Raw genomic sequence first — 21,639 nt, 5'->3', positions numbered from 1 at the left:
GTCAGTGCGCTGTGTCCCTGTCAGTGCGCAGTGTCCCAGTCAGTGCGCAGTGTCCCTGTCAGTGCGCTGTGTCCCAGTCAGTGCGCTGTGTCCCTGTCAGTGCGCTGTGTCCCAGTCAGTGCGCTGTGTCCCTGTCAGTGCGCAGTGTCCCTGTCAGTGCGCAGTGTCCCAGTCAGTGCGTTGTGTCCCAGTCAGTGCGCTGTGTCCCTGTCAGTGCGCTGTGTCCCAGTCAGTGCGCTGTGTCCCTGTCAGTGCGCTGTGTCCAAGTCAGTGCGCTGTGTCCCTGTCAGTGCGCTGTGTCCCAGTCAGTGCGCTCCGTCCCAGTCAGTGCGCTGTGTCCCTGTCAGTGCGCTGTGTCCCTGTCAGTGCGCTCCATCCCTGTCAGTGTGCTGTGTCCCAGTCAGTGTGCTCCGTCCCAGTCAGTGCGCTCCGTCCCTGTCAGTGCGCTGTGTCCCTGTCAGTGCGCTCCGTCCCATTCAGTGCACTGTGTCCCTGTCAGTGCGCTCCGTCCCTGTCAGTGCGCTGTGTCCCTGTCAGTGCACTGCGTCCCAGTCAGTGCGCTGTGTCCCTGTCAGTGCGCTGTGTCCCAGTCAGTGTGCTGTGTCCCTGTCAGTGCACTGCGTCCCAGTCAGTGCGCTGTGTCCCTGTCAGTGCGCTGTGTCCCAGTCAGTGCGCACTGTCCCAGTTAGTGCGCTCCCCCCCAGTCAGTGCGCTGTGTCCCTGTCAGTGCGCTGTGTCCCAGTCAGTGCGTTCCGTCCCAGTCAGTGCGCTGTGTCCCTGTCAGTGCGCTCCGTCCCTGTCAGTGCACTGTGTCCCTGTCATTGCGCTGTGTCCCAGTCAGTGCTCTGTGTCCCTGTCAGTGCGCAGTGTCCCAGTCAGTGCGCTGTGTCCCTGTCAGTGCGCTGTGTCCCTGTCAGTGCGCTGTGTCCCAGTCAGTGCGCTGTGTCCCTGTCAGTGCGCAGTGTCCCTGTCAATGCGCAGTGTCCCAGTCAGTGCGCTGTGTCCCTGTCAGTGTGCTGTGTCCCAGTCAGTGCGCTGTGTCCCTGTCAGTGCGCTGTGTCCCAGTCAGTGCGCTGTGTCCCTGTCAGTGCGCTGTGTCCATGTCAGTGCGCTGTGTCCCAGTCAGTGCGCTCCGTCCCAGTCAGTGCGCTCCGTCCCAGTCAGTGCGCTGTGTCCCTGTCAGTGCGCTGTGTCCCTGTCAGTGCGCTCCATCCCTGTCAGTGTGCTGTGTCCCAGTCAGTGTGCTCCGTCCCAGTCAGTGCGCTCCGTCCCTGTCAGTGCGCTGTGTCCCAGTCAGTGCGCTGTGTCCCTGTCAGTGCGCTGTGTCCTTGTCAGTGCGCTCCGTCCCTGTCAGTGCACTCCCTCCCAGTCAGTGCGCTGTGTCCCTGTCAGTGCGCTTTGTCCCTGTCAGTGCGCTCCGTCCCTGTCAGTACGCTGTGTCCCTGTCAGTGCGCTGTGTCCCAGTCAGTGCGCTCCGTCCCAGTCAGTGCGCTCCCTCCCAGTCAGTGCGCTCCGTCCCTGTCAGTGCGCTGTGTCCCAGTCAGTGCGCTGTGTCCCAGTCAGTGCGCTGTGTCCCTGTCAGTGCGCTCCGTCCCTGTCAGTGCGCTGTGTCCCTGTCAGTGCACTGCGTCCCAGTCAGTGCGCTGTGTCCCTGTCAGTGCGCTGTGTCCCAGTCAGTGCGCTGTGTACCTGTCAGTGCACTCTGTCCTTGTCAGTGCGCTGTGTCCCAGCCAGTGTGCTGTGTCCCTGTCAGTGCACTGCGTCCCAGTCAGTGCGCTGTGTCCCTTTCAGTGCGCTGTGTCCCAGTCAGTGCGCTGTGTCCCTGTCAGTGCGCTGTGTCCCAGTCAGTGTGCTGTGTCCCTGTCAGTGCACTGCGTCCCAGTCAGTGCGCTGTGTCCCTTTCAGTGCGCTTTGTCCCAGTCAGTGTGCTGTGTCCCTGTCAGTGCACTGCGTCCCAGTCAGTGCGCTGTGTCCCTTTCAGTGCGCTGTGTCCCAGTCAGTGCGCTGTGTCCCTATCAGTGCGCTGTGTCCCTGTCAGTGCGCTGTGTCCCAGTCAGTGCGCACCGTCCCAGTTAGTGCGCTCCCCCCCAGTCAGTGCGCTGTGTCCCTGTCAGTGCGCTGTGTCCCAGTCAGTGCGTTCCGTCCCAGTCAGTGCGCTGTGTCCCTGTCAGTGCGCTCCGTCCCTGTCAGTGCACTGTGTCCCTGTTAGTGCGCTCTGTCCCCGTCAGTGCGCTGTGTCCCTGTCAGTGCGCTGTCTCCCTGTCAGTGCGCTGTGTCCCTGTCAGTGCGCTCCGTCCCTGTCAGTGCGCAGTGTCCCTGTCAGTGCGCTGTGTCCCAGTCATTGCGCTTTTTCCCTGTCAGTGCGCAGTGTCCCAGTCAGTGCGCTGTGTCCCTGTCAGTGCGCTGTGTCCCTGTCAGTGCGCTGTGTCCCAGTCAGTGCGCAGTGTCCCTGTCAGTGCGCAGTGTCCCAGTCAGTGCGCTGTGTCCCTGTCAGTGCGCTGTGTCCCAGTCAGTGCGCTGTGTCCCTGTCAGTGCGCTGTGTCCCAGTCAGTGCGCTGTGACCCTGTCAGTGCGCTGTGTCCATGTCAGTGCGCTGTGTCCCTGTCAGTGCGCTGTGTCCCAGTCAGTGCGCTCCGTCCCAGTCAGTGCGCTGTGTCCCTGTCAGTGCGCTGTGTCCCTGTCAGTGCGCTCCATCCCTGTCAGTGTGCTGTGTCCCAGTCAGTGTGCTCCGTCCCAGTCAGTGCGCTGTGTCCCAGTCAGTGCGCTGTGTCCCTGTCAGTGCGCTGTGTCCCAGTCAGTGCGCTGTGTCCCAGTCAGTGCGCTCCCTCCCAGTCAGTGCGCTGTGTTCCTGTCAGTGCGCTGTGTCTTTGTCAGTGCGCTCCGTCCCTGTCAGTGCACTCCCTCCCAGTCAGTGCGCTGTGTCCCTGTCAGTGCGCTTTGTCCCTGTCAGTGCGCTCCGTCCCTGTCAGTACGCTGTGTCCCTGTCAGTGCGCTGTGTCCCAGTCAGTGCGCTCCGTCCCAGTCAGTGCGCTCCCTCCCAGTCAGTGCGCTGTGTCCCTGTCAGTGCGCTGTGTCCCAGTCAGTGCGCTGTGTCCCAGTCAATGCGCTCCGTCCCAGTCAGTGCGCTGTGTCCCAGTCAGTGCGCTCCGTCCCTGTCAGTGCGTTGTTTCCCAGTCAGTGCGCTCCGTCCCTGTCAGTGCGCTGTGTCCCTGAGAGTGTGCTCCGTCCCTGTCAGTGCGCTCCGTCCCTGTCAGTGCGCTCCGTCCCAGTCAATGCGCTCCGTCCCAGTCAGTGCGCTGTGTCCCAGTCAGTGCGCTCCGTCCCTGTCAGTGCGCTCCGTCCCAGTCAGTGCGCTGTGTCCCTGTCAGTGCGCTCCGTCCCAGTCAGTGCGCTGTGTCCCTGTCAGTGCGCTGTGTCCCAGTCTTTGCGCTCCGTCCCAGTCAGTGCGCTGTGTCCCAGTCAGTGCACTCTGTCCCAGTCAGTGCGCTCCGTCCCAGTCAGTGCGCTGTGTCCCTGTCAGTGCGCTCCGTCCCTGTCAGTGCGCTGTGTCCCTGTCAGTGCGCTGTGTCCCAGTCAGTGCGCTCTGTCCCAGTCAGTGCGCTCCGTCCCAGTCAGTGCGCTGTGTCCCAGTCAGTGCGCTGTGTCCCAGTCAGTGCGCTGTGTCCCTGTCAGTGCACTGTGTCCCTGTCAGTGCGCTGTGTCCCAGTCAGTGCGCTGTGTCCCTGTCGGTGCGCTCCGTCCCTGTCAGTGCGCTGTGTACCTGTCAGTGCGCTGTGTCCCAGTCAGTGCGCTGTGTCCCTGTCAGTGCGCTGTGTCCCTGTCCGTGCGCTCCGTCCCTATCAGTGCGCTGTGTCCCTGTCAGTGCGCTGTGTCCCTGTCAGTGCGCTGTGTCCCAGTCAGTGCGCTGTGTCCCTGTCAGTGCGCTGTGTCCATGTCAGTGCGCTGTGTCCCAGTCAGTGCGCTCCGTCCCTGTCAGTGCGCTGTGTCCCTGTCAGAGCGCTGTGTCCCTGTCAGTGCACTCTGTCCCTGTCAGTGCGCTGTGTCCCAGTCAGTGCGCTGTGTCCCTGTCAGTGCACTGCGTCCCAGTCAGTGCGCTGTGTCCCTGTCAGTGCACTGCGTCCCAGTCAGTGCGCTGTGTCCCAGTCAGTGCGCTGTGTCCCTGTCAGTGCGCTGTGTCCCTGTCAGTGCGCTCCGTCCCAGTTAGTGCGCTCCCTCCCGGTCATTGCGCTGTGTCCCTGTCAGTGCGCTGTGTCCGAGTCAGTGCGCTGTGTCCCTGTCAGTGCGCTGTGTCCCTGTCAGTGCGCTGTGTCCCAGTCAGTGCGCACCGTCCCTGTCAGTGCGCTCCGTCCCAGTCAGTGCGCTGTGTCCCTGTCAGTACACTGTGTCCCAGTCAGTGCGCTGTGTCCCAATCAGTGCGCTGTGTCCCTGTCAGTGCGCTGTCTCCCTGTCAGTGCGCTGTGTCCCAGTCAGTGCGCTGTGTCCCTGTCAGTGCGCTGTGTCCCAGTCAGTGCGCACCGTCCCAGTTAGTGCGCTCCCCCCCAGTCAGTGCGCTGTGTCCCTGTCAGTGCGCTGTGTCCCAGTCAGTGCGTTCCGTCCCAGTCAGTGCGCTGTGTCCCTGTCAGTGCGCTCCGTCCCTGTCAGTGCACTGTGTCCCTGTCAGTGCGCTGTGTCCCAGTCAGTGCGCTGTGTCCCTGTCAGTGCGCTGTCTCCCTGTCAGTGCGCTGTGTCCCTGTCAGTGCGCTCCGTCCCTGTCAGTGCGCTGTGTCCCTGTCAGTGCGCTGTGTCCCAGTCAGTGCGCTGTGTCCCTGTCAGTGCGCAGTGTCCCTGTCAGTGCGCTGTGTCCCAGTCAGTGCGCTGTGTCCCAGTCAGTGCGCTGTGTCCCTGTCAGTGCGCTGTGTCCCTGTCAGTGCGCAGTGTCCCAGTCAGTGCGCTGTGTCCCTGTCAGTGCGCTGTGTCCCAGTCAGTGCACTGTGTCCCTGTCAGTGCGCTGTGTCCCAGTCAGTGCGCTGTGTCCCTGTCAGTGCGCTGTGTCCAAGTCAGTGCGCTGTGTCCCTGTCAGTGCGCTGTGTCCCAGTCAGTGTGCTCCGTCCCAGTCAGTGCGCTGTGTCCCTGTCAGTGCGCTGTGTCCCTGTCAGTGCGCTCCATCCCTGTCAGTGTGCTGTGTCCCAGGCAGTGTGCTCCGTCCCAGTCAGTGCGCTCCGTCCCTGTCAGTGCGCTGTGTCCCTGTCAGTGCGCTCCGTCCCATTCAGTGCACTGTGTCCCTGTCAGTGCGCTCCGTCCCTGTCAGTGCGCTGTGTCCCTGTCAGTGCACTGCGTCCCAGTCAGTGCGCTGTGTCCCTGTCAGTGCGCTGTGTCCCTGTCAGTGCGCTGTGTCCCTGTCAGTGCGCTGTGTACCTGTCAGTGCACTCTGTCCTTGTCAGTGCGCTGTGTCCCAGTCAGTGTGCTGTGTCCCTGTCAGTGCACTGCGTCCCAGTCAGTGCGCTGTGTCCCTTTCAGTGCGCTGTGTCCCAGTCAGTGCGCTGTGTCCCTGTCAGTGCGCTGTGTCCCTGTCAGTGCGCTGTGTCCCAGTCAGTGCGCTGTGTCCCTGTCAGTGCACTGCGTCCCAGTCAGTGCGCTGTGTCCCTGTCAGTGCGCTGTGTCCCAGTCAGTGCGCTGTGTCCCTGTCAGTGCGCTGTGTCCCTGTCAGTGCACTCTGTCCCTGTCAGTGCGCTGTGTCCCAGTCAGTGCGCTGTGTCCCTGTCAGTGCACTGCGTCCCAGTCAGTGCGCTGTGTCCCTGTCAGTGCGCTGTGTCCCTGTCAGTGCGCTCCGTCCCTGTCAGTGCGCAGTGTCCCTGTCAGTGCGCTGTGTCCCAGTCAGTGCGCTGTGTCCCTGTCAGTGCGCAGTGTCCCAGTCAGTGCGCTGTGTCCCTGTCAGTGCGCTGTGTCCCAGTCAGTGCGCAGTGTCCCTGTCAGTGCGCAGTGTCCCAGTCAGTGCGCTGTGTCCCTGTCAGTGCGCTGTGTCCCAGTCAGTGCGCTGTGTCCCTGTCAGTGCGCTGTGTCCCAGTCAGTGCGCTGTGTCCCTGTCAGTGCGCTGTGTCCATGTCAGTGCGCTGTGTCCCTGTCAGTGCGCTGTGTCCCAGTCAGTGCGCTCCGTCCCAGTCAGTGCGCTGTGTCCCTGTCAGTGCGCTGTGTCCCTGTCAGTGCGCTCCATCCCTGTCAGTGTGCTGTGGCCCAGTCAGTGTGCTCCGTCCCAGTCAGTGCGCTCCGTCCCTGTCAGTGCGCTGTGTCCCAGTCAGTGCGCTGTGTCCCTGTCAGTGCGCTGTGTCCCAGTCAGTGTGCTGTGTCCCAGTCAGTGCGCTCCCTCCCAGTCAGTGCGCTGTGTTCCTGTCAGTGCGCTGTGTCCTTGTCAGTGCGCTCCGTCCCTGTCAGTGCACTCCCTCCCAGTCAGTGCGCTGTGTCCCTGTCAGTGCGCTTTGTCCCTGTCAGTGCGCTCCGTCCCTGTCAGTACGCTGTGTCCCTGTCAGTGCGCTGTGTCCCAGTCAGTGCGCTCCGTCCCAGTCAGTGCGCTCCCTCCCAGTCAGTGCGCTGTGTCCCTGTCAGTGCGCTGTGTCCCAGTCAGTGCGCTGTGTCCCAGTCAATGCGCTCCGTCCCAGTCAGTGCGCTGTGTCCCAGTCAGTGCGCTCCGTCCCTGTCAGTGCGCTCCGTCCCTGTCAGTGCGTTGTGTCCCAGTCAGTGCGCTCCGTCCCTGTCAGTGCGCTGTGTCCCTGAGAGTGCGCTCCGTCCCTGTCAGTGCGCTCCGTCCCAGTCAGTGCGCTGTGTCCCTGTCAGTGCGCTCCGTCCCAGTCAGTGCGCTGTGTCCCTGTCAGTGGGCTGTGTCCCAGTCTTTGCGCTCCGTCCCAGTCAGTGCGCTGTGTCCCAGTCAGTGCACTCTGTCCCAGTCAGTGCGCTCCGTCCCAGTCAGTGCGCTGTGTCCCTGTCAGTGCGCTCCGTCCCTGTCAGTGCGCTGTGTCCCTGTCAGTGCGCTGTGTCCCTGTCAGTGCGCTGTGTCCCAGTCAGTGCGCTCCGTCCCAGTCAGTGCGCTGTGTCCCAGTCAGTGCGCTGTGTCCCAGTCAGTGCGCTGTGTCCCTGTCAGTGCACTGTGTCCCTGTCAGTGCGCTGTGTCCCAGTCAGTGCGCTGTGTCCCAGTCAGTGCGCTGTGTCCCTGTCGGTGCGCTCCGTCCCTGTCAGTGCGCTGTGTACCTGTCAGTGCGCTGTGTCCCAGTCAGTGCGCTGTGTCCCTGTCAGTGCGCTGTGTCCCTGTCCGTGCGCTCCGTCCCTATCAGTGCGCTGTGTCCCTGTCAGTGCGCTCCGTCCCAGTCAGTGCGCTGTGTCCCTGTCAGTGCGCTGTGTCCCTGTCGGTGCGCTCCGTCCCTGTCAGTGCGCTGTGTACCTGTCAGTGCGCTGTGTCCCAGTCAGTGCGCTGTGTCCCAGTCAGTGCGCTGTGTCCCTGTCAGTGCGCTGTGTCCCTGTCAGTGCGCTGTGTCCCAGTCAGTGCACTGTGTCCATGTCAGTGCGCTCCGTCCCTGTCAGTGTGCTCCGTCCCAGTCAGTGCGCTCCGTCCCAGTCAGTGCGCTGTGTCCCTGTCAGTGCGCAGTGTCCCTGTCAGTGTGCTCCGTCCCAGTCAGTGCGCTCCGTCCCAGTCAGTGCGCTGTGTCCCTGTCAGTGCACTCTGTCCCTGTCAGTGCGCTGTGTCCCTATCAGTGCGCTGTGTCCCAGTCAGTGCGCTCCGTCCCTGTCAGTGCGCTGTGTCCCTATCAGTGCGCTGTGTCCCTGTCAGTGCGCTCCGTCCCTGTCAGTGCGCTGTGTCCCTGTCAGTGCGCTCCGTCCCTGTCAGTGCGCTGTGTCCCAGTCAGTGCGCTGTGTCCCTGTCAGTGCGCTGTGTCCCTGTCAGTGCGCTGTGTCCCAGTCAGTGCGCTGTGTCCCTGTCAGTGCGCTGTGTCCCAGTCAGTGCACTGTGTCCCAGTCAGTGCGCTCCGTCCCTGTCAGTGCGCTGTGTCCCAGTCAGTGCACTGTGTCCATGTCAGTGCGCTGTGTCCCTGTCAGTGCGCTCCGTCCCAGTCAGTGCGCTGTGTCCCTGTCAGTGCGCTGTGTCCCTGTCAGTGCGCTGTGTCCCAGTCAGTGCACTGTGTCCATGTCAGTGCGCTGTGTCCCTGTCAGTGCGCAGTGTCCCTATCAGTGCGCTGTGTCCCTGTCAGTGCGCTGTGTCCCAGTCAGTGCACTGTGTCCATGTCAGTGCGCTGTGTCCCTGTCAGTGCGCAGTGTCCCTGTCAGTGTGCTCCGTCCCAGTCAGTGCGCTCCGTCCCAGTCAGTGCGCTGTGTCCCTGTCAGTGCACTCTGTCCCAGTCAGTGCGCTGTGTCCCTGTCAGTGCGCTGTGTCCCAGTCAGTGCGCTGTGTCCCTGTCAGTGCGCTGTGTCCCTGTCAGTGCGCTCCGTCCCTGTCAGTGCGCTGTGTCCCTGTCAGTGCGCTGTGTCCCTGTCAGTGCGCTGTGTCCCTGTCAGTGCGCTGTGTCCCAGTCAGTGCGCTGTGTCCCAGTCAGTGCGCTGTGTCCCTGTCAGAGCGCTGTGTCCCTGTCAGTGCACTGTGTCCCTGTCAGTGTGCTCCGTCCCTGTCAGTGCGCTGTGTCCCTGTCAGTGCGCTGTGTCCATGTCAGTGCGCTGTGTCCCTGTCAGAGCGCTGTGTCCCAGTCAGTGCGCTGTGTCCCAGTCAGTGCGCTGTGTCCCTGTCAGTGCGCTGTGTCCCTGTCAGTACACTGTGTCCCAGTCAGTGCGCTGTGTCCCTGTCAGAGCGCTGTGTCCCAGTCAGTGCGCTCCGTCCCAGTCAGTGCGCTGTGTCCCTGTCAGTGCGCTGTGTCCCAGTCAGTGCGCTGTGTCCCAGTCAGTGCGCTCCGTCCCAGTCAGTGCGCTGTGTCCCTGTCAGTGCACTGCGTCCCAGTCAGTGCGCTGTGTCCCTGTCAGTGCGCTGTGTCCCTGTCAGTGCGCTCAGTCCCAGTTAGTGCGCTCCCTCCCAGTCATTGCGCTGTGTCCCTGTCAGTGCGCTCAGTCCCAGTTAGTGCGCTCCCTCCCAGTCATTGCGCTGTGTCCCTGTCAGTGCGCTGTGTCCGAGTCAGTGCGCTGTGTCCCTGTCAGTGCGCTGTGTCCCTGTCCGTGCGCTCCGTCCCTATCAGTGCGCTCCGTCCCTGTCAGTGCGCAGTGTCCATGTCAGTGCGCTGTGTCCCTGTCAGTGCGCTGTGTCCCAGTCAGTGCGCTGTGTCCCTGTCAGAGCGCTGTGTCCCAGTCAGTGCGCTGTGTCCCTGTCAGAGCGCTGTGTCCCAGTCAGTGCGCTGTGTCCCTGTCAGTGCGCTGTGTCCCAGTCAGTGCGCTGTGTCCCTGTCAGAGCGCTGTGTCCCAGTCAGTGCGCTGCGTCCCTGTCAGTGCGCTGTGTCCCAATCAGTGCGCTGTGTCCCAGTCAGTGCGCTGTGTCCCTGTCAGTGCACTCTGTCCCTGTCAGTGCGCTGTGTCCCAGTCAGTGCGCTGTGTCCCTGTCAGTGCACTGCGTCCCAGTCAGTGCGCTGTGTCCCTGTCAGTGCGCTGTGTCCCTGTCACTGCGCTCCGTCCCAGTTAGTGCGCTCCCTCCCAGTCATTGCGCTGTGTCCCTGTCAGTGCGCTGTGTCCGAGTCAGTGCGCTGTGTCCCTGTCAGTGCGCTGTGTCCCTGTCCGTGCGCTCCGTCCCTATCAGTGCGCTGTGTCCCTGTCAGTGCGCTGTGTCCCAGTCAGTGCGCTGTGTCCCTGTCAGTGCGCTGTGTCCATGTCAGTGCGCTGTGTCCCTGTCAGTGCGCTGTGTCCCAGTCAGTGCGCTGTGTCCCTGTCAGAGCGCTGTGTCCCTGTCAGTGCACTCTGTCCCTGTCAGTGCGCTGTATCCCAGTCAGTGCGCTGTGTCCCTGTCAGTGCACTGCGTCCCAGTCAGTGCGCTGTGTCCCTGTCAGTGCGCTGTGTCCCTGTCAGTGCGCTCCGTCCCAGTTAGTGCGCTCCCTCCCAGTCATTGCGCTGTGTCCCTGTCAGTGCGCTGTGTCCGAGTCAGTGCGCTGTGTCCCTGTCAGTGCGCTGTGTCCCAGTCAGTGCGCTGTGTCCCTGTCAGTGCGCTGTCTCCCTGTCAGTGCGCTGTGTCCCAGTCAGTGCGCTGTGTCCCTGTCAGTGCGCTGTGTCCCAGTCAGTGCGCACCGTCCCAGTTAGTGCGCTCCCCCCCAGTCAGTGCGCTGTGTCCCTGTCAGTGCGCTGTGTCCCAGTCAGTGCGTTCCGTCCCAGTCAGTGCGCTGTGTCCCTGTCAGTGCGCTCCGTCCCTGTCAGTGCACTGTGTCCCTGTCAGTGCGCTGTGTCCCAGTCAGTGCGCTGTGTCCCTGTCAGTGCGCTGTCTCCCTGTCAGTGCGCTGTGTCCCTGTCAGTGCGCTCCGTCCCTGTCAGTGCGCTGTGTCCCTGTCAGTGCGCTGTGTCCCAGTCAGTGCGCAGTGTCCCTGTCAGTGCGCTGTGTCCCAGTCAGTGCGCTGTGTCCCAGTCAGTGCGCTGTGTCCCTGTCAGTGCGCAGTGTCCCTGTCAGTGCGCAGTGTCCCAGTCAGTGCGCTGTGTCCCTGTCAGTGCGCTGTGTCCCAGTCAGTGCCCTGTGTCCCTGTCAGTGCGCTGTGTCCCAGTCAGTGCGCTGTGTCCCTGTCAGTGCGCTGTGTCCCTGTCAGTGCGCTCCATCCCTGTCAGTGTGCTGTGTCCCAGGCAGTGTGCTCCGTCCCAGTCAGTGCCCTCCGTCCCTGTCAGTGCGCTGTGTCCCTGTCAGTGCGCTCCGTCCCATTCAGTGCACTGTGTCCCTGTCAGTGCGCTCCGTCCCTGTCAGTGCGCTGTGTCCCTGTCAGTGCACTGCGTCCCAGTCAGTGCGCTGTGTCCCTGTCAGTGCGCTGTGTCCCAGTCAGTGCGCTGTGTACCTGTCAGTGCGCTGTGTCCCTGTCAGTGCACTGCGTCCCAGTCAGTGCGCTGTGTCCCAGTCAGTGCGCTGTGTCCCAGTCAGTGCGCTGTGTCCCTGTCAGTGCGCTGTGTCCCTGTCAGTGCGCTGTGTCCCAGTCAGTGCGCTGTGTCCCTGTCAGTGCGCTGTGTCCCTGTCAGTGCGCTCCGTCCCAGTCAGTGCGCTCCCTCCCTGTCAGCGCGCTGTGTCCCTGTCAGTGCGCTGTGTCCCTGTCCGTGCGCTCCGTCCCTGTCAGTGCGCTGTGTACCTGTCAGTGCGCTGTGTCCCTTTCAGTGCGCTGTGTCCCAGTCAGTGCGCTGTGTCCCTGTCAGTGCGCTGTGTCCCTGTCCGTGCGCTCCGTCCCTATCAGTGCGCTGTGTCCCTGTCAGTGCGCTGTGTCCCTGTCAGTGCGCTGTGTCCCAGTCAGTGCGCTCCGTCCCTGTCAGTGCGCTGTGTCCCAGTCAGTGCGCTCCGTCCCTGTCAGTGCGCTGTGTCCCAGTCAGTGCACTGTGTCCCTGTCAGTGCGCTGTGTCCATGTCAGTGCGCTGTGTCCCTGTCAGTGCGCTGTGTCCCAGTCAGTGCGCTGTGTCCCTGTCAGAGCGCTGTGTCCCTGTCAGTGCACTCTGTCCCTGTCAGTGCGCTGTGTCCCAGTCAGTGCGCTGTGTCCCTGTCAGTGCACTGCGTCCCAGTCAGTGCGCTGTGTCCCTGTCAGTGCGCTGTGTCCCTGTCAGTGCGCTCCGTCCCAGTTAGTGCCTTCCCTCCCAGTCATTGCGCTGTGTCCCTGTCAGTGCGCTGTGTCCCAGTCAGTGCGCTGTGTCCCTGTCAGTGCGCTGTCTCCCTGTCAGTGCGCTGTGTCCCAGTCAGTGCGCTGTGTCCCTGTCAGTGCGCTGTGTCCCAGTCAGTGCGCACCGTCCCAGTTAGTGCGCTCCCCCCCAGTCAGTGCGCTGTGTCCCTGTCAGTGCGCTGTGTCCCAGTCAGTGCGTTCCGTCCCAGTCAGTGCGCTGTGTCCCTGTCAGTGCGCTCCGTCCCTGTCAGTGCACTGTGTCCCTGTCAGTGCGCTGTGTCCCAGTCAGTGCGCTGTGTCCCTGTCAGTGCGCTGTGTCCCTGTCAGTGCGCTCCGTCCCTGTCAGTGCGCTGTGTCCCTGTCAGTGCGCTCCGTCCCTGTCAGTGCGCTGTGTCCCTGTCAGTGCGCTCCGTCCCTGTCAGTGCGCTGTGTCCCTGTCAGTGCGCTGTGTCCCTGTCAGTGCGCCCTCTCACGGTCAGTGCACTCTGTCCCAGTCAATGCGCTGCGCACTCGTCAGTGAATTACAGTTCGTACCAGTCAGTGTGTTCCAGTCTTGTATAGTGCATACCGGTCAGTGTGAGGCACAATGTCCCGTCAGTTTGGTACAGCGTGTCCCAGTCAGCGAGTTACAGTGCCTGTCGGTTAATGCATTACAGTGCGAACAGGGCAGTGTGTTACAGTGCATCCCGGTCAGTGTATTACAGTGCGTACAGGGCAGTGTGTTACAGTGCATACTGGGCAGTGTGTTACAGTGCGTACAGGGCAGTGTGTTACAGTGTATACTGGGCAGTGTGTTACAGTGCGTACAGGGCAGTGTGTTACAGTGCGAACAGGGCAGTGTGTTACAGTGCATACTGGGCAGTGTGTTACAGTGCGTACAGGGCAGTGTGTTACAGTGCGTACAGGGCAGTGTGTTACAGTGCATACTGGGCAATGTGTTACAGTGGGTACTGGGCAATGTGTTACAGTGCGTACTGGGCAGTGTGTTACAGTGCGTACCGATCAGTTTTTTACAGTGCGAACAGGGCAGTGTGTTACAGTGTGAACTGGGCAATGTGTTACAGTGCATACTGGTCAGTGTGTTACAGTGCGTCCTGATCAGTGTGTTAGAGTGCATACTGGTCAGTGTGTTACAGTGCGTACAGGGCAGTGTGTTACAGTGCGAACAGGGCAGTGTGTTACAGTGCGTACAGGGCAGTGTGTTACAGTGCGAACTGGGCAATGTGTTACAGTGGGTACTGGGCAACGTGTTACAGTGCATACTGGTCAGTGTGTTACAGTGCGTCCTGATCAGTGTATTAGAGTGCATACTGGTCAGTGTGTTACAGTGCGTACAGGGCAGTGTGTTACAGTGCGAACTGGGCAATGTGTTACAGTGGGTACTGGGCAATGTGTTACAGTGCGTCCTGATCAGTGTGTTAGAGTGCATACTGGTCAGTGTGTTACAGTGCGTACAGGGCAGTGTGTTACAGTGCATACCGGTCAGTGTGTTACAGTGCGTACAGGGCAGTGTGTTACAGTGCATACTGGTCAGTCTGTTACAGTGCATACTGGTCAGTGTGTTACAGTGCGTACAGGGCAGTGTGTTACAGTGCATACTGGTCAGTGTGTTACAGTGCATACTGGTCAGTGTGTTACAGTGCGTACAGAGCATTGTGTTACAGTGCGTACAGGGCAGTGTGTTACAGTGCGTACCGATCAGTGTGTTACAGTGCGTACTGGTCTGTGTGGTACATTGCGTTCCGGTCAGTGTGGTGCAGTGCGTACTGGTCAGTGTGTTACAGTGCGTTCCGGTCAGTGTGTTACAGTGCGTACTGGTCAGTGTGGTACAGTGCATACCGGTCAGTGTGAGACAGTGCGTACTGGTCAGTGTGGTACAGTGCATACCGGTCAGTGTGAGACAGTGTGTACCGGTCAGTGTGAGACACTATGTCCCGGTCAGTTTGCTACAGTTTGTCCCGGTCAGCATGTTACAGTGCGTGTCGGTCAATGTGTTACAGTGCATACTGGTCAGTGTGTTACAGTGCGTACTGGTCAGTGTGTTACATTGCGTACCGATCAGTGTGTTATAGTGCATACTGGGCAGTGTGTTACAGTGCGTACTGGTCAGTGTGTTACAGTGTATCCTGGTCAGTGTGTTATAGTGCATACTGGGCAGTGTGTTACAGTGTGTCCTGGGCAGTGTGTTACAGTGCGCACTGGTCAGTGTGTTACAGTGCATACTGGTCAGTGTGTTACAGTGTGTCCTGGTCAGTGTGTTACAGTGCGCACTGGTCAGTGTGTTACAATGCATACTGGTCAGTGTGTTACAATGCATACTGGGCAGTGTGTTACAGTGTGTCCTGGGCAGTGTGTTACAGTGCGCACTGGTCAGTGTGTTACAGTGCATACCGGGCAGTGTGTTACAGTGTGTCCTGGGCAGTGTGTTACAGTGCGCACTGGTCAGTGTGTTACAATGCGCACTGGTCAGTGTGTTACAGTGCGCACTGGTCAGTGTGTTACAGTGCATACTGGTCAGTGTGTTACAGTGCATACTGGGCAGTGTGTTACAATGCATACTGGTCAGAGTGTTACAGTGCGTCCTGGGCTGTGTGTTACAGTAGGTACTGGGCAGTGTGTTACAGTGCGTACTGGTCAGTGTGTTACAGTGCATACTGGGCAGTGTGTTACAGTGCATACTGGGGAGTGTGTTACATTGTGTCCTGGGCAGTGTGTTACAGTGCATACTGGGCAGTGTGTTACAGTGTGTACTGGGCAGTGTGTTACAGTGTGTCCCGGTCAGTGTGTTACAGTGCGTTGGGGCAGTGTGTTACAGTGCGCACTGGGCAGTGTGTTGCTTTGTGTCCCGGTCAGTGTGTTACAGTGCGTTACTGGTCAGTGTGTGACAATGTGTACCAGTCAGTGTGTTACAGTGTGTATCAGTCAGTGTGTTACAGTGTGTCCCGGTCAGTGTGTTACAGTGTGTCCCGGTCAGTGTGTTACAGTGTGTCCCGGTCAGTGTGTTACAGTGTGTCCCAGTCAGTGTGTTACAGTGTGTCCCAGTCAGTGTGTTACAGTGTGTCCCAGTCAGTGTGTTACAGTGTGTCCCGGTCAGTGTGTTACAGTGTGTCCCGGTCAGTGTGTTACAGTGTGTCCCGGTCAGTGTGTTACAGTGTGTCCCAGTCAGTGTGTTACAGTGTGTCCCGGTCAGTGTGTTACAGTGTGTCCCGGTCAGTGTGTTACAGTGTGTCCCGGTCAGTGTGTTACAGTGTGTCCCGGTCAGTGGGTTACAGTGTGTCCCGGTCAGTGGGTTACAGTGTGTCCCGGTCAGTGGGTTACAGTGTGTCCCAGTCAGTGTGTTACAGTGTGTCCCGGTCAGTGTGTTACAGTGTGTCCCAGTCAGTGTGTTACAGTGTGTCCCGGTCAGTGTGTTACAGTGTGTCCCAGTCAGTGTGAGACAGTGTGTCCCAGTCAGTGTGTTACAGTGTGTCCCGGTCAGTGTGTTACAGTGTGTCCCAGTCAGTGTGTTACAGTGTGTCCCGGTCAGTGTGAGACAGTGTGTCCCGGTCAGTGTGTTACAGTGTGTCCCGGTCAGTGTGTTACAGTGTGTCCCAGTCAGTGTGTTACAGTGTGTCCCGGTCAGTGTGAGACAGTGTGTCCCGGTCAGTGTGTTACAGTGTGTCCCGGTCAGTGTGTTACAGTGTGTCCCAGTCAGTGTGTTACAGTGTGTCCCGGTCAGTGTGTTACAGTGTGTCCCGGTCAGTGTGTTACAGTGTGTCCCGGTCAGTGTGTTACAGTGTGTCCCGGTCAGTGTGTTACAGTGTGTCCCGGTCAGTGTGTTACAGTGTGTCCCGGTCAGTGTGTTACAGTGTGTCCCGGTCAGTGTGTTACAGTGTGTCCCAGTCAGTGTGTTACAGTGTGTCCCGGTCAGTGTGTTACAGTGTGTCCCGGTCAGTGTGTTACAGTGTGTCCCGGTCAGTGTGTTACAGTGTGTCCCGGTCAGTGTGGTACAGTGTGTCCCAGTCAGTGTGTTATAGTGTGTCCCAGTCAGTGTGTTACAGTGTGTCCCAGTCAGTGTGTTACAGTGTGTCCCGGTCAGTGTGAGACAGTGTGTCCCAGTCAGTGTGTTACAGTGTGTCCCGGTCAGTGTGTTACAGTGTGTCCCAGTCAGTGTGAGACAGTGTGTCCCAGTCAGTGTTTTACAGTGTGTCCCAGTCAGTGTGTTACAGTGTGTCCCGGTCAGTGTGTTACAGTGCACATACAGTGCACACCGGTCAGTGTGTTACAGTGCACACCGGTCAGTGTGGTACAGTGTGTACCTGTCAGTGTGGTACAGTGTGTCCCGGTCAGTGTGTTACAGTGCACATACAGTGCACACCGGTCAGTGTGTTACAGTGCACACCGGTCAGTGTGGTACAGTGTGTACCTGTCAGTGTGGTACAGTGTGTACTGGTCAGTATGAGACAGTGTATACCATTCAGTGTGTGTCAGTGTATAGTCGTCAGTTTGTGTCAGTGTGTACCGGTCAGTTTGTGTCAGTGTGGTACAGTGCGTACCGGTCAGTGTGTTACAGTATGTATCAGTCAGGGTGTTACATTATGTATCGGTTAGTGTGTTGCACAGCATCCCGGTCAGTATGAGACAGTGTGTACCAGTCAGTGTGTTACAGTGTATACTGGTAAGTGTATTGCACTGTGTCCTGATAAGTGTATTACAGTGCATACTGACCGGTTTAACACAATGTGTACCAGTCACTGTGTTGCAGTGCGTACCAGTCACTGTGTTGCAGTGCGTACTGATTTGTATGATGTATTTAGCTAGTGATGTTAGCTCAGGCTATGGACTGTATGTTTGAAGGCTTTATGAGTAGTTGCATTTAAATTGCACTGTTCACAATCTCCCATATGTCGAGATTAGAGTGGTGCTGGAAAAGCATAGCAGTTCAGGCAGTATCCGAGGCGCAGTAAAATCAACGTTTCGGGCAAAAGCCCTTCATCAGGAATACAGGCAGAGTGCCTGAAGGTGGAGAGATAAGCTAGAGGAGGGTGGGGGTGGGGAGAAAGTAGCATAGAGTACAATAGGTGAGTGGGGGAGGAGATAAAGGTGATAGGTCAGGGAGGAAGGTGGAGTGGATAGGTGGAAAAGGAGATAGGCAGGTAGGACAAGTCATGGGGACAGTGCTGAGCTGGAAGTTTGGAACTGGGATGAGGTGGGGGAAGGGGAAATGAGGAAACTGTTGAAGTCCACATTGATGCCCTGGGGTTGAAGTGTTCCGAGGCGGAAGATGAGGCGTTCTTCCTCCAGGCGTCTGGTGGTGAGGGAACGGCGGTGAAGGAGGCCCAGGACCTCCATGTCCTCGGCAGAGTGGGAGGGGGAGTTGAAATGTTGGCCCACGGGACGGTTTGGTTGATTGGTGCAGTTATCTCGGAGATGTTCCCTAAAGCGCTCTGCTAGGAGGCGTCCAGTCTCCCCAATGTAGAGGAGACCACATCAGGAGCAACGGATACAATAAATGATATTGGTGGATGTGCAGGTAAAACTTTGATGGATGTGGAAGGCTCCTGCATTGGCGCCACCTCATGCTCCCGCGAGGAGGTTGAGCAATTCATTAACTTCACCAACACATTCCACCCTGACCTTAAATTTACCTGGACCATCTCTGACACCTCGCTCCCCTTCCTGGACCTCTCCATCTCCATTAATGACGACCGACTTGACACTGACATTTTTTTACAAACCCACAGACTCCCACAGCTACCTGGATTACACCTCTTCCCACCCTGCCTCCTGCAAAAATGCCATCCCGTATTCCCAATTCCTCCGCCTCCGCCGGATCTGCTCCCAGGAGGACCAGTTCCACCACAGAACACACCAGATGGCCTCCTTCTTTAGAGACCACAATTTCCCTTCCCACGTGGTTAAAGATGCCCTCCAACGCATCTCGTCCACATCCCGCACCTCTGCCCTCAGACCCCACCCCAACAACCGTAACAAGGACAGAACGCCCCTGGTGCTCACCTTCCATCCTACCAACCTTCGCATAAACCAAATCATCCGCCGACATTTCCGCCACCTCCAAACAGACCCCACCACCAGGGATATATTTCCCTCCCCACCCCTTTCCGCCTTCCGCAAAGACCGTTCCCTCCGTGACTACCTGGTCAGGTCCATGCCCTCCCCAAACAACCCACCCTCCCATTCTGGCACATTCCCCTCCCACCGCAGGAACTGTAAAACCTGTGCCCACACCTCCTCCCTCACCTCTATCCAAGGCCCTAAAGGAGCCTTCCACATCCATCAAAGTTTTACCTGCACATCCACTAATATCATTTATTGTATCCGTTGCTCCCTATGTGGTCTCCTCTACATTGGGGAGACTGGACGCCTCCTAGCAGAGCGCTTTAGGGAACATCTCCGAGACACCCGCACCAATCAACCACACCCCTCTATGGCCCAACATTTCAACTCCCCCTCCCACTCTGCCGAGGACATGGAGGTCCTGGGCCTCCTTCACCACCGCTCCCTCACCACCAGACGCCTGGAGGAAGAACGCCTCATCTTCTGCCTCAGAACACTTCAACCCCAGGGCATCAATGTGGACTTCAACAGCTTCCTCATTTCCCCTTCCCCCACCTCACCCCAGTTCCAGACTTCCAGCTCAGCACCGTCCCCATGACTTGTCCAGACTTGACCTACCTGCCTATCTTCTTTTCCACCTATCCACTCCACCCTCCTCCCTGACCTATCACCTTCATCCCCTCTCCCACTCACCTATTGTAGTCTGTGCTACTTTCTCCCCACCCCCACCCTCCTCTAGCTCATCTCTCCACCTTTCAGGCTCACTGCCTTTATTCCTGATGAAGGGCTTTTGCCCAAAATGTTGATTTTCCTGCTCCTCGGATGCTGCCTGAACTGCTGTGCTTTTCCAGCACCACTCTAATCTAGACTCTGGTTTCCAGCATCTGCAGTCCTTGTTTTTGCCTACAATCTCCCATATCTCAATTCCATTTGTAGCTTTTAATACTGAATTTGAGTGTGTAAATGAAGAATTGGATGAAAACAGTAACAATCAGAATCATACTGCAATAGGTTTTGAATAAAATCAAATATGACTCAGTTTCCCTCATCTTTCCTACAGTGAACGTGACTCCAGCCTGGGCACAGAGCCCTGCTGTCCGAGGGAGATCATTGTCCCTCAATCATAGCTTCCGCCTGAAAGTGGAGAAGTTGGAGATGGTAAGTTCATGACTCTCAGCCTGACTGGACGTTCTGTCTCTTATACGTGAGCTGTTTTTTGAAGGAACTATCCCATTTCGTCACAAACCCCATAATTGTCTTCCCATAATCTTACATATTAATCCTCTTTTGTTCCATGTCTTTTGGCATCTTGAAATTCCCAGCGCAATCTGGGAGTGAGTCCCTGATCCTAATAAACCTTCATTTGAAGATATCTCTCCTCTCGTTCCTTTTGCAGTGAATTTCAATCTCTGACCTGTGGTTACTACTTGAATGACCAGAGGAGATGTTTAATCCCTCCTTGCTGGATCACACGCCTTATAATTTTCATTACTTTGATCAATTCTCCCCTTACCTTTCTCTGGTCAAATGTCAGCCTCTTTGATCTGCTCACAGAAGCTGAGGGTCTCATCCCTGGTACCATTCTGGTGAGCCTTCACTGCACATCTTATAGAATCCTGACATCCTTCCTGAAGTATGGTGTCCAAAATTGAAGACACTACTCCAGTGGAAACCTGTCTGGTGACATGTGAAGATGTTCCTCGTTTTTATAATCAGTGGTCCTGCTTACAAAGTCAACTATCTTATATACCTTTGCAACCATCATAAATATCTGAACAATTGATTTAAAGAGGTCTTGTGATGGAGTGCTAATGTCCCTGCCTCTAGGCCAGAGATCCAAGTCAGGTTCCAGGTGTCACAGAGGTTTATCACAACATGCCCAAACAGATTGATCAAAGACACTTGACCAACAGAGCCTGTCCCTCTGACCTGATACAGCTGTCCCAACAGCAGCATTTAAATTGGACTGTGTCTCTATAGCGTATCTCCCAAGAAACATCACTTCATAAATCACAGCTGGTGCATGTATGAAGTGTTCAGATACATTGGATTTTGTGATTATGTTGTTTCTGTCTGGTTTAAAGCCTTTAAAACCTTGAGAGCGTTTTATAGCACTCTCTTCAGCTGCTTCCAGTTATGGCAATCATAGACGACATTCAGATGTAGAGAGGGAGACAGAGGCAGTTCTTCCTGCTTCACTGGTCTACCAGAAGGCTGTATGCTGAGTGTTTCTCTGCCTGATCATTGCCTTTGTTTCTACTGAGTGTTTTTTGTTGTCAAGGGAAAGGAGCCAAAAGGTTCAAACATATTGATTTATTTAAACTTATTCCACAGTAAGTATTATCCACAGCATTAATAATAAGTCTTAATAACAGGGGTCCCAGCACTAATCCCTGTGGGACATAGGTCTCCAGTCATAAAAACACCCTTCCACTGCTACTCTCCATCTTCTATGACTAAGCCAGTTCAGTATCCATCTCACCGCGGACTCCATGTGACCTCACCTATTGTCAAAGGCCTTACTATAGTCCATGTAGACAGCATCTACCACCCTGCCCTCATCATTCACTTTGTCACTTCCTCAAAAAACTCAATCACGTTTCAGAGACACGATTTCCCTGCACAAAGCCGTGCTGCCTATCATTAATACGTCCATATTGTCCCAAATTGGAGTAAATCCTGTCCCCAACAATCTTCTCCAATAATTTCCCTATCACTGATGTAGGGCTCACTGGCCTGAAATTTCCCAAATTATCCCTGTTCCCTTTTATTAACAAAGGAGAAACATTGGCCATTCTCCTGTCCTCTCTGACCTCTCCTGTGACTAAAGAAGGTACAAAGATTTCTTACATGGCCTCAGCAATTTGCTTCCTCACGTCCCTCATATTCTGGCATAGATCCTGTCAGGTCCTAGGGATTTGTCTATCTTAATGCTTTGCAAAACACCCATCACCATCCGATTACAAAATCCTCAGTTCTTTCAGTTTTTACCTCCTTTAGTTATGTTGACATGCCCTAGAATATCAACATACCTGTTTCTAGAGTCACCATCCACCATCTGCTTCTCCTTCATGGATACCAGAGATAGTGAATGTTTATGGTTGTGGTTGGGCCTGCTTTGTCCTGGACGGTTTTCAGCTTCGTGACTGTTGTTGGATGTGTACTCTTCCAAGCAACAGCAGAGCTTTCCATCAAACTCCACATGTAGATGGTGGACTTTGGAGAGTCAAGAAATTAGTTAACTCAGAAATCCCAGCCTCTGACCTACTCTCCCAACCACAGGATTGATATGGTTAGTCTGGCGAAGTTGCTGGTCAATGATAAGCCCCAGGATATTTACAGTGGGGGTTTTGATGACGGTCCTGCTGTTGAACATCGAAGGGAATTGATTAGATTCAACCTTGTTGATGATGGGCATTGTGTGGCGTGAATATTACTCACCAGTTATTGTCCAGAACCTGGACGTTGTCAGGGTCTTGCTGTATTTGGGCGTGGACTGCTTCAGTATTTGAGCAATTGTGAATAGTACTGAAAACTGTTCAATTAGCACACACATCCCTGATGTTATGCTGCAGAGGAGGTGTTTGTTGAAACAGCTGAAAATATTTAGATTTAAGACACTACTCTGAGGAGCATTAGATCAAGAGTAGGAGGCTTTCAAACTAGGATTTGGTCTTTTGAACTTATTGTGCTATTCCGGGGATGGTGGCTGGTCTGATCTGGTCTAACTGCACTTTCCTACCTGTTCCCCCTATAAATGAAAACATAACTGCTGCAACAGTTTCAGAATCTACGATGATCTGGAGTAGTGTGAACAGTT

At 57.0% G+C, this 21,639-nt stretch overlaps 1 protein-coding gene across 4 annotated transcripts in view; it reads left to right on the top strand.

Moving 5' to 3' along the window:
- The window catches only part of stxbp4 (syntaxin binding protein 4), a 519,129-nt gene that overhangs the window by 393,216 nt on the left and 104,274 nt on the right, over nucleotides 1-21,639 (top strand). For all 4 annotated transcript variants that reach the window (XM_072558970.1, XM_072558967.1, XM_072558968.1 and 1 more), the window contains one exon: nucleotides 18,880-18,977. In XM_072558970.1, the coding sequence (XP_072415071.1) occupies nucleotides 18,880-18,977 (98 nt within the window). The remainder of the gene's footprint in view (nucleotides 1-18,879; nucleotides 18,978-21,639) is intronic.

The sequence above is a fragment of the Chiloscyllium punctatum genome, chromosome 39, assembly GCF_047496795.1.
Source record: "Chiloscyllium punctatum isolate Juve2018m chromosome 39, sChiPun1.3, whole genome shotgun sequence".
Taxonomy (NCBI): domain Eukaryota; kingdom Metazoa; phylum Chordata; class Chondrichthyes; order Orectolobiformes; family Hemiscylliidae; genus Chiloscyllium; species Chiloscyllium punctatum.
Note: the sequence above shows the minus strand (reverse complement) of the source record. Positions and strands in the feature narration are given on the sequence as shown.